Source organism: Cyanistes caeruleus, chromosome 27 (assembly GCF_971803275.1).
Source record: "Cyanistes caeruleus chromosome 27, bCyaCae1.hap1.1, whole genome shotgun sequence".
Taxonomy (NCBI): Eukaryota; Metazoa; Chordata; class Aves; order Passeriformes; family Paridae; genus Cyanistes; species Cyanistes caeruleus.
The window spans coordinates 1,761,464-1,775,816 of record NC_141727.1 but is presented as its reverse complement, the minus strand read 5'-3'; the positions used below and the strand labels follow the sequence as shown (position 1 = coordinate 1,775,816).

The 14,353-nt window shown below is 54.0% G+C and overlaps 5 protein-coding genes across 5 annotated transcripts; 2 read left to right on the top strand and 3 right to left on the bottom strand.

Moving 5' to 3' along the window:
* Positions 1-209: 209 nt before the first annotated feature.
* Positions 210-3,949, bottom strand: LOC147649127 (feather keratin 1-like). The gene has a single exon (XM_086864516.1). It carries the CDS (start codon positions 929-931, stop codon positions 626-628), a length of 306 nt encoding a protein of 101 aa, XP_086720642.1. The 5' UTR covers positions 932-3,949; the 3' UTR covers positions 210-625.
* A 114-nt stretch (positions 3,950-4,063) lies between these two features.
* LOC147649126 (feather keratin 1-like) lies at positions 4,064-4,866 on the top strand. Its single transcript, XM_086864515.1, has one exon. It carries the CDS (start codon positions 4,091-4,093, stop codon positions 4,448-4,450), a length of 360 nt encoding a protein of 119 aa, XP_086720641.1. The 5' UTR covers positions 4,064-4,090; the 3' UTR covers positions 4,451-4,866.
* A 1,619-nt stretch (positions 4,867-6,485) lies between these two features.
* Positions 6,486-7,286, bottom strand: LOC147649125 (feather keratin Cos1-1/Cos1-3/Cos2-1-like). The gene has a single exon (XM_086864255.1). The coding sequence runs from the start codon at positions 6,862-6,864 to the stop codon at positions 6,559-6,561; it is 306 nt and encodes a 101-aa protein (XP_086720381.1). The 5' UTR covers positions 6,865-7,286; the 3' UTR covers positions 6,486-6,558.
* Positions 7,287-9,490: 2,204 nt separating this feature from the next.
* LOC111940049 (feather keratin 1-like) lies at positions 9,491-10,035 on the top strand. The gene has a single exon (XM_023942566.2). The coding sequence runs from the start codon at positions 9,664-9,666 to the stop codon at positions 9,967-9,969; it is 306 nt and encodes a 101-aa protein (XP_023798334.2). The 5' UTR covers positions 9,491-9,663; the 3' UTR covers positions 9,970-10,035.
* Positions 10,036-11,973: 1,938 nt separating this feature from the next.
* On the bottom strand, positions 11,974-12,398 carry LOC111942121 (feather keratin 1-like). The gene has a single exon (XM_086864514.1). The coding sequence runs from the start codon at positions 12,379-12,381 to the stop codon at positions 12,076-12,078; it is 306 nt and encodes a 101-aa protein (XP_086720640.1). The 5' UTR covers positions 12,382-12,398; the 3' UTR covers positions 11,974-12,075.
* Between the last annotated feature and the right edge of the window lie 1,955 nt (positions 12,399-14,353).

Genomic DNA, 14,353 nt, shown 5'->3' with positions numbered 1-14,353 from the left:
AGAGCATCGCGCTATGCTCTCCAGCCCCAGGTCAGTAGAGAGAATTAGAAAACAGAGTTACCTATTGCATGATTAAGAATATTTCAATTGAGCCTGAGTTAACACCCTGTGAACAACCATCCCCAACAATCCCCTCCCACAACCAGCCCTGAGCAACACCTCTCTTTCTCAGCATGTTGGGAGAGGAATAAATGAGAGGAAAACGTGAGTTGCGATGCAAAAGAACTTTAATGAGTCAAAACAGGAAATTTATGTCAATGCAAGCTGAGATGCCGATGCAGAGAGCACCAGGGACCAACAACAGTCTGTTGTTTTCCAAGGTGTGTTTTCCAAGCAGGAGCTCACACAGGGGTGGAGCCAGCAGGTTCTCCCCAGGATGGCTGTGTGGGGCTCACAGCCCAGGGGAGCACAAGGGAGCAGGGACACAGGAGGGAAAGGAGAGAGAGGCAGAGGACACAGGCAGGGATGGGCTGTGCTTCCCAAGAGCCCAGGCTGGCCCCGTCCTTCTGCAGGGGCTGCTGGGCTTGCTCAGCCCCTCAGGAAGCAACAAGCCGGTGCTGGGTCCCCAGGGCAGTTCCATCCTGGGAGTCCCTGGCTTCCTTCCCCAGGGCCATCACCAGCAGCTTCAGCAGGGGAGGCACCTCGTGCCACAGAGGCCACTGCCCAAGCCCGAGAGGCCAAAGCCCCCAGAGCTGATGGGCACTCCCTGAGAGCTGAGGATGCTGCCAACAGCAGCCGAGGTGGAGGATCCCACGACGGTGTTCTGTGGGAAGGAGCTGAGGATGGGGCCGGGCAGGGTCACCACCACGGGCGAGGGTTCGATGATGACGGTGGAGTCCTGGCACTGCCTGACACAGGGCTCGTTGCAGCTGTTGGCCAGCGGGGTGGGGCCGCAGGGCTGGCAGGGCCGGCACGGGGTGTAGCAGGACATGTCTTGGGGCTGCAGATGCACCTGTGGGGCAGAGAGGAGAGGAGCAAGCAGAGCTCAGAAAGGGCTATGTCACAGCAGTGTGATGGGCCACTGTGATGGAGAAAAGCAGAGAAGGAGAAGATAGCTGGAGGTTGCTTAGAGAGGCCCAGCAGCCTCACTGTTTGCTCAAGCCCCCAAGAATCTCCTGAAGAGTGATCGAGCCCAGGGACTTCCACGCCTTGGCCAGAACTCAGGAGACATCTCAGACAAAACCCAGCCTCTCTCCATGCACGGCTTCTGCCCCTTCCCTCCCCCATAACAAGCTGTTGTCAAGAACACAGATGGGATTAAAAGCAGAGAATGTGATCAAAAAGGCCAAAGGGGGAAGAAAAGAAAGGGCTTGAGACTCACCTTGATCCCAAGGAGATGGAGGTGAGAGGAGTGAATGAGAGAGCCAGGAGAAGGGCCCCCTTTTATACTGCTCCTGCACTGCCCCAGGCCCACAGGAACTGCACAAGGACAGTAATTTTCCAACACATTCACCTCCACAGCAAAATCTCCTCCCTAACGCCACACATTGTGGTTTGATTCCCATCAACGCTGCCATTTCATTTCCTCATTTCTGACATGCTTGGTCTGTGCTGCAGCTCCTTTCACGTGTGCCGTGCAAGGCCTGAGGACACCCGGGATGGGAGCGTGTCCGTGCAGCACAGGATGTGTCCCCATGCCGCAGGGTCCCGTGCAGGCAGGGGATGTTGGCTCGGGGCAGTGCCTTGCCATTGTTGGCAGCTGCCTCTGCAGGGACAGCCCCAGCTCTGCCCTGCCCCGCACAGAGCAGCAGAGCACACAAAGGCTCCTCTCCTCGCAGCACGTCCTGCCTGCTGCTCTCTCCTCCCTCTCACCTCACTCCAACGCCCACTGGACACTGCTTCTCCAGGGAAATGCTTTCCTCTCCATTCCTCTTGATGCCCTTTGCTGATGCAGATCATTTGCCAGGTGTTCTGAGTATTCCAGGCATGGGGTTGGAAAGCCAAAGCCCACCTGGAGCTGAATCAGGAGAGTTTGTGGTGGGAAACAAAAAGATCTTCCACACAGGGCAACAGCAAAAGGGAGGCTTGAGCCAAGGCTGACTGGATCAGCTTCACTGGGGGCAGGGGTACAGGAAAGGGGAAGGTTCTCCAAGGCTTCGGGGCCTTGGTCTTCACTGGCAACCTTTCCTGTCACAGGATGAGGTTCCTGATATTCCTCAGAAAGTCGGGAATAGGGAAGTCTGGAGTAGGTGTCCTCCCCAGAGCAGAGGAGGAGGATCAGCTGTAGGAACATTTAAACAGACTGGACCAATATAAGTGTGTGACCTGGTGATGGGCACATGAGTTTTGGTGTCAAAGAAAGCATCTCTGAGCTCCCTTGGGCAGGTGCCAGCAGTCAGGAAATGCAGCTGAGGGCAGAAAGAGATGGTCAGGGAGAATACGAGTAGCAATGCACAGACCCTGGACTTCAAACACGCCAACTCTTCCACTTGCTTGGGTATCTGGCAGGTCAGATGTGCCTGCACAGGCACCTGTGAAGAGCAAAAGAGATCAGAAGAGCTGGCAGCTTCTTGGGGGCATCTTGTGGTTCCAAGAAACATGAAAAGTCAAGGCAAAAGACAGGAAAAGAGGAGGAGATGGACAGAATGGACACAAGGACTCATCCTTCTGGTCAAAGACACCTGGCTGTTGAGGAGAGCTCTCCTGGAGTGCCAGGAGCTGAAAGAAGGGGTTTCAGAAAACACCACCCCACTGCTTTGGACACATCCTGGGGTCCAAAGCTCTCTGGCTTCTGCAGGGCATTGGGATTTAAGTTTTTCCAATGCTCCAAATGCCTCCTCAGCCTAGAGAGCAGCCCAGCACCATTGGAGTGGGAAGGAAACCTCCTCCATTTCCCCAGCCTGTGAGAGCTTTGGGGAAGCTGCAGTGCCACACGCCTGGGGAGGCTCAGGGAGGGAATGCACTCAGAAAAGCCCTGGGTACAAAACCTGCTCTCAAAATACACCAAGGACTGATGCACTTCCCTGCCCCACAGACATGGAAGCGGCTGGGACGCGTCCCAGGAGGGCAAGGGAATGCCTTCAGTAGGCAAATTTCCAGGGAGAGACTCTCCTTACCAGTGGCAAGTCATGCCCCAATTTTGGCTTGGCCTTGTGTCAGCCTTTTGGTGTGAGGCCAAGCCAGGGGTGCGTGGTGTCTGCAGGCCAGGCCAAGGCAGGGCTGAATTTCCCTCCAGCAAGGGCAGCTCCATCCTGGCCCTGGGAAAAAGGGATGCTTGGCAGCTCCCTCACGTGTCACATTTGTGTTCTCAGCACTGACAGCATGTATTGGAAAAGTGGCCTGTGCTTGTGTGTCATCCAGGTCAGGCTCCACATTGTGCAGCCAAAGGGCATCGTGGGTGCAGAGAGAGGGAGGAACAAGGAACGGTCCAAACACCCAACAGCTCCCCCAGATATTGAGGAGGAACGCAATGGCACAGGGCTCTGTTTGACACTTGATTCCTGCCAATGAGCAGAGAATTATTGAATCACACAATCACAAGGACTGGCAAAGACCTCCAAGATCGTTGAGACCAACCATTACTCACGTGTTCCTGCAAGAAAAGTCATTTGGCTTCTCAGCCCCTAACATGAAAGGGATCTTCATGACCTAGTGGGCATGTCAGAAACGAGGAAATTAAATGACAGTGTTGATGGTAACCAAAAGAGAGCCTGAGGCATTAGGAGGATATTTTGCTCTGGAGATGAGTCTGTAGGAAAATTGTTGCCCTGTGCAGTTACTGTGGGCCTGGGGCGGTGCAGGAGCAGTATAAAAGTGGCTCCTTCTCCTCACTCTCTCATCCACTCTTCCTGTCTCCAGCTCCTTGGGAATAAGGTGAGTTTGGAGCATTTCTCCTCCTCTTTGTCCTCCTCTAAATGCATTTCTAAGCATGTTACTTGTCTTCAGCTGGGCACGGGAGCTCTTTGCCATGGGTGGGGGAAGCAGGCAGAAGTCTGTGGCAGAGACAGACACTGGGGCTTGGCTCAGGTGTCTCCTGAGCTCTTGGTGAGGTGGGGATCTCTGTGGACTTTTTCATGATTTGGGGAGCTTATGGCATGGAGCAAGAGGGTCATCTCCATGGTGGGGTGACGGGCTGATCCTCACCCACTCCATGTGCTCTGCTTTTCCCTTCCCTGTCTCACAGGTGCATCTGCAGCCCCAAGACATGTCCTGCTACACCCCGTGCCGGCCCTGCCAGCCCTGCGGCCCCACCCCGCTGGCCAACAGCTGCAACGAGCCCTGTGTCAGGCAGTGCCAGGACTCCACCGTCATCATCGAACCCTCGCCCGTGGTGGTGACCCTGCCCGGCCCCATCCTCAGCTCCTTCCCACAGAACACCGTCGTGGGATCCTCCACCTCGGCTGCTGTTGGCAGCATCCTCAGCTCTCAGGGAGTGCCCATCAACTCTGGAGGCTTTGGCCTCTCGGGCTTGGGCAGTGGCCTCTGTGGCACGAGGTGCCTCCCCTGCTGAAGCTGCTGGTGATGGCCCTGGGGAAGGAAGCCAGGGACTCCCAGGATGGAACTGCCCTGGGGACCCAGCACCGGCTTGTTGCTTCCTGAGGGGCTGAGCAAGCCCAGCAGGCCCTGCAGAAGGACGGGGCCAGCCTGGGCTCTTGGGAAGCACAGCCCATCCCTGCCTGTGTCCTCTGCCTCTCTCTCCTTTCCCTCCTGTGTCCCTGCTCCCTTGTGCTCCCCTGGGCTGTGAGCCCCACACAGCCATCCTGGGGAGAACCTGCTGGCTCCACCCCTGTGTGAGCTCCTGCTTGGAAAACACACCTTGGAAAACAACAGACTGTTGTTGGTCCCTGGTGCTCTCTGCATCGGCATCTCAGCTTGCATTGACATAAATTTCCTGTTTTGACTCATTAAAGTTCTTTTGCATCGCAACTCACGTTTTCCTCTCATTTATTCCTCTACCAACATGCTGAGAAAGAGAGGTGTTGCTCAGGGCTGGTTGTGGGAGGGGATTGTTGGGGATGGTTGTTCACAGGGTGTTAACTCAGGCTCAATTGAAATATTCTTAATCATGCAATAGGTAACTCTGTTTTCTAATTCTCTCTACTGACCTGGGGCTGGAGAACATGGCCCGATGCTCTTCAATGAACAGAATGACAAGAAAGATGATTTTTGGTCTCCCCTAACACATTCTCTTCCCTACACTCAGCAATGGGCCTTCCCTACACTCCCTGAGCCTTCAGCCTCTTCCCTCCAGCCAAGTGCTCTCACCTCCTCCCCATGCTGGCCACCCTGCACTAAACTCACTCCACTTGGTCCTGGTGGTTCTTGCATTGCAGCCTGTCCCCAGCACAGGGCATGGCACCAGGCGAGTGCTGAGCAGAGCGGCATCATCGCTGCCACCCATCTCCTGCTTCCACTCCTGCTCGCACAGCCCAGGGTGCTGGTGACAGCCCTTGGTGTCTGTGAGCATCAGTGACATGGACAATGGTATTGGGTGCACCCTCAGAGCACTTTGCCATGTGCTTTATTGGCCACAGGGGTATTTTGTCAAGGTGATGATCTTGGAGGTCTTTTCCAACCTTAATCATTAGTGACTCTCAGCAATGGCAAGAGGCTGAGGGCAGCAAGAGCTACACTAGATGGGAGGGTTTAAATCCACGGGGATCTTGGCAGACTTGAGGAATGGGCCCACATGGAACTCAGGAACTTCAACAAAGCCAAGTGCAAGGTCCTGGCACTGCTTTGGGGCAGTCTCAGAAGTCAATAGGGACTGTGGGGTGTGGGTGGAAGGAGAGCTGCCCTGCGGAGAAGGGCTGCAACAATGGTCACACGGATGCATCACCCCTGCTCTGAAGGGCAGCTGGACCAGTTTCTCAGTCAGGAAACCTCTCTGGAGGTTTCTCAGTCAGGAGGAGAGCAGGATCTGGGGGACCCTTTCAGTACATCTAGGGGCGGTGTGAGGAAGATGGAGAGAGACATTATGTCAAGTGATTGGACAAGGAGCAGGAGGTCTAAACTGGAACAGGCTGGCTGGAGCTGACATACTGTCCATGGCAGCAAGGTTGGACTGAATGATCCTCCAGAATCTCTTTCAACAAAACCCATTCTGTGATCCCATGATAACATGGGTCTGTGAGAAGGCAGCACAATGCACTGTGTCCCTCCCTTTCAGAAAGCTTTCAGATCCATGGGATCTACTGGAGACTGATGGGAATCCAGTGCCTCTGTCTGGTCAGTAACACACTCACTGCTGAGTACTTGTGTCACAGTGTTGAGCTGAGCAAGGAAAAGGAAAAGAAGTGCAGACAGAGTGGATGTTTGTCCCTGGACAAGGCAGGGAAATCCTATCCTGACCCCAAGAGGCAGAGAAACTCACAACCCAGAGGGTCACTGGGTGCACACTGAGCCCACCCAGTGCCAGCCTGTGTTGACAGCCAGTGCAAAACCAGCCCCAACAACCCCCTCCCACAAACACCCCTGGGACACCCTCTCTGCCTTGGGAGAGTGTCTGCAGGGCAAAGGATGACACAAAGGCGTGGGCTGGGATGCAGCAGAGCTTTAATGAGTCAAAAGAGGGAAAAGAGGGGGATCCAGGTGGAGGCCACAGTGCAGGCAGCAGCTTCAGCAGGGGAGGCACCTCGTGCCACAGAGGCCACTGCCCAAGCCCGAGAGGCCAAAGCCTCCAGAGTTGATGGGCACTCCCTGAGAGCTGAGGATGCTGCCAACAGCAGCCGAGGTGGAGGATCCCACGACGGTGTTCTGTGGGAAGGAGCTGAGGATGGGGCCGGGCAGGGTCACCACCACGGGCGAGGGTTCGATGATGACGGTGGAGTCCTGGCACTGCCTGACACAGGGCTCGTTGCAGCTGTTGGCCAGCGGGGTGGGGCCGCAGGGCTGGCAGGGCCGGCACGGGGTGTAGCAGGACATGTCTTGGGGCTGCAGATGCACCTGTGGGGCAGAGAGGGATTGAGGAATGAGAGCACAAGGAGTGGTGAGCTTCAACCTGTCACCCTACAATGGGAGACCAAAGTCCTGAACTAGAGATAAGCCTCTTGGGGTTGTATACAACTCTTGGGGGTTGTATAGAGAGACCCACAGGCTTCTCTTGTCCTCAGAAGAGCTTTGCCAAGAGCTACCCAAGGATGACCCATATCTGGTCCATAACTCTGAGAGCACCTCAGACAAGCATCAGCCTTTCCCCGTGTTACACCTTAGCCCTCTTCCTATTCCCATATGGCAAGAATCCATATGGGACAAAAAAGCATCTGTAGACTGAGAAATTCCATGGGAAGAGGAGAAAGATGAGAAAAAGCTTCAGACTCACCTTGTTCTCAAGGAGATGGAGGTGAGAAGAGTGAATGAGAGAGTGTAAGGGCCCATTTTTATACTTCTCCTGCAATGCCCCAAGCCTTCAGTCACTGCACTAGGACAGTAATTTTCCTACAGACTCACCCTCAAAGCAAAACATTCTACCCAATGGCACAGATTGTGGTTTGGTTTCCATTTATGCTGCCATTTCATTTCCTCATTTCTGACATTCCCAATAAGTCATGGAGGCTTCTATCATGTAAGGGGATGAGAAGTCCAAAGATTTCTTGTGCAGGAACACATCAGTATGGGCAGGAATCAAGTCTCAAGTTGACCCATGTGGAGTTCTTTGCTTTCTTACTGCCTGAGGGAAGTGTTGACTCTTGGAACAGTACCTACTCTTCACCCTCTCTTCAACCCATGATGCACTTTGGCTGCACCCTTTGCACCCTGACCTGAGGGGATACAGAAATCCTGCCACACATTGTCAATTCTGAGAACCCTGAGCTGTGGCAGTGCTGCCAAGCAGGTCAGGATGAGGGCAATGGCCTTTGGGCTGCCTGGATCTGTGGGTCTGGGCACAGCCCAGTGCTTGAAGATGATTTTCCAGAGTTATGGATGGAGCTGCCCTTGCTGGAAGGGAATTCAGCCCTGCCTGGGAAAAAGCCTGCAGACATCACGCACTCCTGGCTTAGTCTGACACCAATATTAGAACGTGACTCACCAGGACTCAGGAGAGTCTCACTTTGGAGATTTGCCTACTGAAGGCATTCTCTTGTCCTCCTGAGACGCGTCCCAGCTGCCTCCATGTCTGCAAGGCAGGGAAGTGCATCAGTCCTTGGTGTACTTTGAAAGCTGATTTCGCATCCAGGGCCTTTCTGAGCACACCTCCTCCCTGAGCAGTGCATGTTGGATTTTGTAGGGATTTTCTCTCTCACCTTTCCATATCAAGACAAGTCTGACCGGCCTGTGATTCCCTGACTCCTCTTTCATGCCTCTCTTGAAGACATGACACTCACTGGCTTTCTTCCACTTCTCAGATGCATTCTGTGGTCACTGTGACCAAAGTGAATCTCTCAAAGGGAGTTGAGAAAGGCTTTGTACTGGCACCAGTGAACACATAACATCAATTCACATACACTCATTTGAGACCAGTGTTTTTGAATGCTCCCCCATCAGATTCTGTTCTGCTTGGGGAAGTTTTTTCTGTTCCAGTTGTTCCAAAGAGTACCAGGAACTTCAGTTCCTGACAGCAATTCCTGATGGTAAAAACCAAGGACAGGAACATTTGAGGATGTCCAACTTTCCTGTACCCTCTGCCCTCAGGGAAGCTGCCATGTTGAATACTGTGGCTGCCTGTGTTCAAGGCTCCCTTTATTGATGATCTGTCTGCAGGAGACCTTCTTATTGCTCCTTCATGTGCTTTGCCTGATTCAACTCCAGGTGGGCTTTGGCTATCCTAACGCCTGGTAAACATCCATTCCAGAGCAAAGGGCTTCAAGAGAAAGAGAGCTGAAACATTGGCAGAGCCAGGGTGCCTGGAGATGCCACAGCCTATGACCCTTGCAGAGAGCAGATGGAGAGGGAAAAGAGAGAAGCAAGTGAAATGTCCATAAAAAGTGGACTATTTGGATGCCCTCTGACATGTGCAGGGTGAGATAAGGCCTCTTCCCACAAGGTATGTTGCAAAGAGCTGCTTTTCACTGCCCTAAACCAACATTCCCTCCCTTCATCCAGCATTTGGGTCATGTGCTCTCACTGACATGGCTCTGCCTGGGATATCCTTTGGCTTCTCATCACAGAACATTAAAGGATTCTACAATGCAGGGCAGGAATGTCAGAAATGAGGAAATAAAATGGCAGTGCAGATGTAAACAAAATGTGAATTGCTGCTTCTTTGTGGGATATATTTCTTTGAAGATGAATCTGTTGAAAAATTATTGCCCTTCTACAGGACAATGGGCCTGAGGCAATAAAAGAGCTGTATAAAAGCAGTCTCTTCTCCTCACTCGCACATTCATTTCACTCACCTCCATCTCTTTGGAACAAGGTGAGTTTAAACCCATTCTCCATTTTATCCTTCTCCACTGGGATTTCTCAGCACATACCTGTGACTTGGTCCTGTGCGAGATCTTGCAGATGCTTTTTGCGAGAGGAGGAAAGAAGTGGGAGGTGTGTGACTGCAGGGTCTCAGCAGAAATACTGCCCCAGTTTTGGGCAGGTTGAGGACATCCCTGGGCTTGAGCACTTGGTGGGGTTTGTGTGAGGGAAGGAGCCCATGAGCCTCCAGAAACAGCCTTCAGCTCTCATTCCCAGCTCACGCCTTCTCTCTCACATGGAGAGGTGACAGATCCTTACACACTCTGTGTGATTCACTTTCCTCTTCCCTCTGTCCAGGTACATCTGCAGCCCCAAGACATGTCCTGCTACACCCCGTGCCGGCCCTGCCAGCCCTGCGGCCCCACCCCGCTGGCCAACAGCTGCAACGAGCCCTGTGTCAGGCAGTGCCAGGACTCCACCGTGGCCATCCAGCCCTCGCCCGTGGTGGTGACCCTGCCCGGCCCCATCCTCAGCTCCTTCCCACAGAACACCGCCGTGGGATCCTCCACCTCGGCTGCTGTTGGCAGCATCCTCAGCTCTCAGGGAGTGCCCATCAACTCTGGGGGCTTTGGCCTCTCAGGCTTGGGCAGTGGCCTCTGTGGCACGAGGTGCTTCCCCTGCTGAAGCTGCTCCCTGCACTGTGGCCTCCACCTGGATCCCCCTCTTTTCCCTCTTTTGACTCATTAAAGCTCTGCTGCATCCCAGCCCACGCCTTTGTGTCATCCTTTGCCCTGCAGACACTCTCCCAAGGCAGAGAGGGTGTCCCAGGGGTGTTTGTGGGAGGGGGTTGTTGGGGCTGGTTTTGCACTGGCTGTCAACACAGGCTGGCACTGGGTGGGCTCAGTGTGCACCCAGTGACCCTCTGGGTTGTGAGTTTCTCTGCCTCTTGGGGTCAGGATAGGATTTCCCTGCCTTGTCCAGGGACAAACATCCACTCTGTCTGCACTTCTTTTCCTTTTCCTTGCTCAGCTCAACACTGTGACACAAGTACTCAGCAGTGAGTGTGTTACTGACCAGACAGAGGCACTGGATTCCCATCAGTCTCCAGTAGATCCCATGGATCTGAAAGCTTTCTGAAAGGGAGGGACACAGTGCATTGTGCTGCCTTCTCACAGACCCATGTTATCATGGGATCACAGAATGGGTTTTGTTGAAAGAGATTCTGGAGGATCATTCAGTCCAACCTTGCTGCCATGGACAGTATGTCAGCTCCAGCCAGCCTGTTCCAGTTTAGACCTCCTGCTCCTTGTCCAATCACTTGACATAATGTCTCTCTCCATCTTCCTCACACCGCCCCTAGATGTACTGAAAGGGTCCCCCAGATCCTGCTCTTCTCCTGACTGAGAAACCTCCAGAGAGGTTTCCTGACTGAGAAACTGGTCCAGCTGCCCTTCAGAGCAGGGGTGATGCATCCGTGTGACCATTGTTGCAGCCCTTCTCCGCAGGGCAGCTCTCCTTCCACCCACCCCACAGTCCCTATTGACTTCTGAGACTGCCCCAAAGCAGTGCCAGGACCTTGCACTTGGCTTTGTTGAAGTTCCTGAGTTCCATGTGGGCCCATTCCTCAAGTCTGCCAAGATCCCCGTGGATTTAAACCCTCCCATCTAGTGTAGCTCTTGCTGCCCTCAGCCTCTTGCCATTGCTGAGAGTCACTAATGATTAAGGTTGGAAAAGACCTCCAAGATCATCACCTTGACAAAATACCCCTGTGGCCAATAAAGCACATGGCAAAGTGCTCTGAGGGTGCACCCAATACCATTGTCCATGTCACTGATGCTCACAGACACCAAGGGCTGTCACCAGCACCCTGGGCTGTGCGAGCAGGAGTGGAAGCAGGAGATGGGTGGCAGCGATGATGCCGCTCTGCTCAGCACTCGCCTGGTGCCATGCCCTGTGCTGGGGACAGGCTGCAATGCAAGAACCACCAGGACCAAGTGGAGTGAGTTTGGTGCAGGGTGGCCAGCATGGGGAGGAGGTGAGAGCACTTGGCTGGAGGGAAGAGGCTGAAGGCTCAGGGAGTGTAGGGAAGGCCCATTGCTGAGTGTAGGGAAGAGAATGTGTTAGGGGAGACCAAAAATCATCTGTCTTGTCGTTCTGTTCATTGAAGAGCATCGCGCTATGCTCTCCAGCCCCAGGTCAGTAGAGAGAATTAGAAAACAGAGTTACCTATTGCATGATTAAGAATATTTCAATTGAGCCTGAGTTAACACCCTGTGAACAACCATCCCCAACAATCCCCTCCCACAACCAGCCCTGAGCAACACCTCTCTTTCTCGGCATGTTGGGAGAGGAATAAATGAGAGGAAAACGTGAGTTGCGATGCAAAAGAACTTTAATGAGTCAAAACAGGAAATTTATGTCAATGCAAGCTGAGATGCCGATGCAGAGAGCACCAGGGACCAACAACAGTCTGTTGTTTTCCAAGGTGTGTTTTCCAAGCAGGAGCTCACACAGGGGTGGAGCCAGCAGGTTCTCCCCAGGATGGCTGTGTGGGGCTCACAGCCCAGGGGAGCACAAGGGAGCAGGGACACAGGAGGGAAAGGAGAGAGAGGCAGAGGACACAGGCAGGGATGGGCTGTGCTTCCCAAGAGCCCAGGCTGGCCCCGTCCTTCTGCAGGGCCTGCTGGGCTTGCTCAGCCCCTCAGGAAGCAACAAGCCGGTGCTGGGTCCCCAGGGCGGTTCCATCCTGGGAGTCCCTGGCTTCCTTCCCCAGAGCCATCACCAGCAGCTTCAGCAGGGGAGGCACCTCGTGCCACAGAGGCCACTGCCCAAGCCCGAGAGGCCAAAGCCCCCGGAGCTGATGGGCACTCCCTGAGAGCTGAGGATGCTGCCAACAGCAGCCGAGGTGGAGGATCCCACGACGGTGTTCTGTGGGAAGGAGCTGAGGATGGGGCCGGGCAGGGTCACCACCACGGGCGAGGGTTCGATGATGACGGTGGAGTCCTGGCACTGCCTGACACAGGGCTCGTTGCAGCTGTTGGCCAGCGGGGTGGGGCCGCAGGGCTGGCAGGGCCGGCACGGGGTGTAGCAGGACATGTCTTGGGGCTGCAGATGCACCTGTGAGACAGGGAAGGGAAAAGCAGAGCACATGGAGTGGGTGAGGATCAGCCCGTCACCCCACCATGGAGATGACCCTCTTGCTCCATGCCATAAGCTCCCCAAATCATGAAAAAGTCCACAGAGATCCCCACCTCACCAAGAGCTCAGGAGACACCCGAGCCAAGCCCCAGTGTCTGTCTCTGCCACAGACTTCTGCCTGCTTCCCCCACCCATGGCAAAGAGCTCCCGTGCCCAGCTGAAGACAAGTAACATGCTTAGAAATGCATTTAGAGGAGGACAAAGAGGAGGAGAAATGCTCCAAACTCACCTTATTCCCAAGGAGCTGGAGACAGGAAGAGTGGATGAGAGAGTGAGGAGAAGGAGCCACTTTTATACTGCTCCTGCACCGCCCCAGGCCCACAGTAACTGCACAGGGCAACAATTTTCCTACAGACTCATCTCCAGAGCAAAATATCCTCCTAATGCCTCAGGCTCTCTTTTGGTTACCATCAACACTGTCATTTAATTTCCTCGTTTCTGACATGCCCACTAGGTCATGAAGATCCCTTTCATGTTAGGGGCTGAGAAGCCAAATGACTTTTCTTGCAGGAACACATGAGTAATGGTTGGTCTCAACGATCTTGGAGGTCTTTGCCAGTCCTTGTGATTGTGTGATTCAATAATTCTCTGCTCATTGGCAGGAATCAAGTGTCAAACAGAGCCCTGTGCCATTGGGTTCCTCCTCAATATCTGGGGGAGCTGTTGGGTGTTTGGACCGTTCCTTGTTCCTCCCTCTCTCTGCACCCACGATGCCCTTTGGCTGCACAATGTGGAGCCTGACCTGGATGACACACAAGCACAGGCCACTTTTCCAATACATGCTGTCAGTGCTGAGAACACAAATGTGACACGTGAGGGAGCTGCCAAGCATCCCTTTTTCCCAGGGCCAGGATGGAGCTGCCCTTGCTGGAGGGGAATTCAGCCCTGCCTTGGCCTGGCCTGCAGACACCACGCACCCCTGGCTTGGCCTCACACCACAAGGCTGACACAAGGCCAAGCCAAAATTGGGGCATGACTTGCCACTGGTAAGGAGAGTCTCTCCCTGGAAATTTGCCTACTGAAGGCATTGCCTTGCCCTCCTGGGACGCGTCCCAGCCACCTCCATGTCTGTGGGGCAGGGAAGTGCATCAGTCCTTGGTGTATTTTGAGAGCAGGTTTTGTACCCAGGGCTTTTCTGAGTGCATTCCCTCCCTGAGCCTCCCCAGGCGTGTGGCACTGCAGCTTCCCCAAAGCTCTCACAGGCTGGGGAAATGGAGGAGGTTTCCTTCCCACTCCAATGGTGCTGGGCTGCTCTCTAGGCTGAGGAGGCATTTGGAGCATTGGAAAAACTTAAATCCCAATGCCCTGCAGTAGCCAGAGAGCTTTGGACCCCAGGATGTGTCCAAAGCAGTGGGGTGGTGTTTTCTGAAACCCCTTCTTTCAGCTCCTGGCACTCCAGGAGAGCTCTCCTCAACAGCCAGGTGTCTTTGACCAGAAGGATGAGTCCTTGTGTCCATTCTGTCCATCTCCTCCTCTTTTCCTGTCTTTTGCCTTGACTTTTCATGTTTCTTGGAACCACAAGATGCCCCCAAGAAGCTGCCAGCTCTTCTGATCTCTTTTGCTCTTCACAGGTGCCTGTGCAGGCACATCTGACCTGCCAGATACCCGAGCAAGTGGAAGAGTTGGCATGTTTGAAGTCCAGGGTCTGTGCATTGCTACTCGTATTCTCCCTGACCATCTCTTTCTGCCCTCAGCTGCATTTCCTGACTGCTGGCACCTGCCCAAGGGAGCTCAGAGATGCTTTCTTTGACACCAAAACTCATGTGCCCATCACCAGGTCACACACTTATATTGGTCCAGTCTGTTTAAATGTTCCCACAGCTGATCCTCCTCCTCTGCTCTGGGGAGGACACCTACTCCAGACTCCCCT

Coding starts and splice junctions, on each gene's coding strand:
- LOC111942121 (XM_086864514.1), bottom strand. CDS start 12,381: ATGTCCTGCTACACCCCGTGCCGGCCCTGCCAGCCCTGCGGCCCCACC.
- LOC147649126 (XM_086864515.1), top strand. CDS start 4,091: ATGTGCTCTGCTTTTCCCTTCCCTGTCTCACAGGTGCATCTGCAGCCC.
- LOC147649125 (XM_086864255.1), bottom strand. CDS start 6,864: ATGTCCTGCTACACCCCGTGCCGGCCCTGCCAGCCCTGCGGCCCCACC.
- LOC111940049 (XM_023942566.2), top strand. CDS start 9,664: ATGTCCTGCTACACCCCGTGCCGGCCCTGCCAGCCCTGCGGCCCCACC.
- LOC147649127 (XM_086864516.1), bottom strand. CDS start 931: ATGTCCTGCTACACCCCGTGCCGGCCCTGCCAGCCCTGCGGCCCCACC.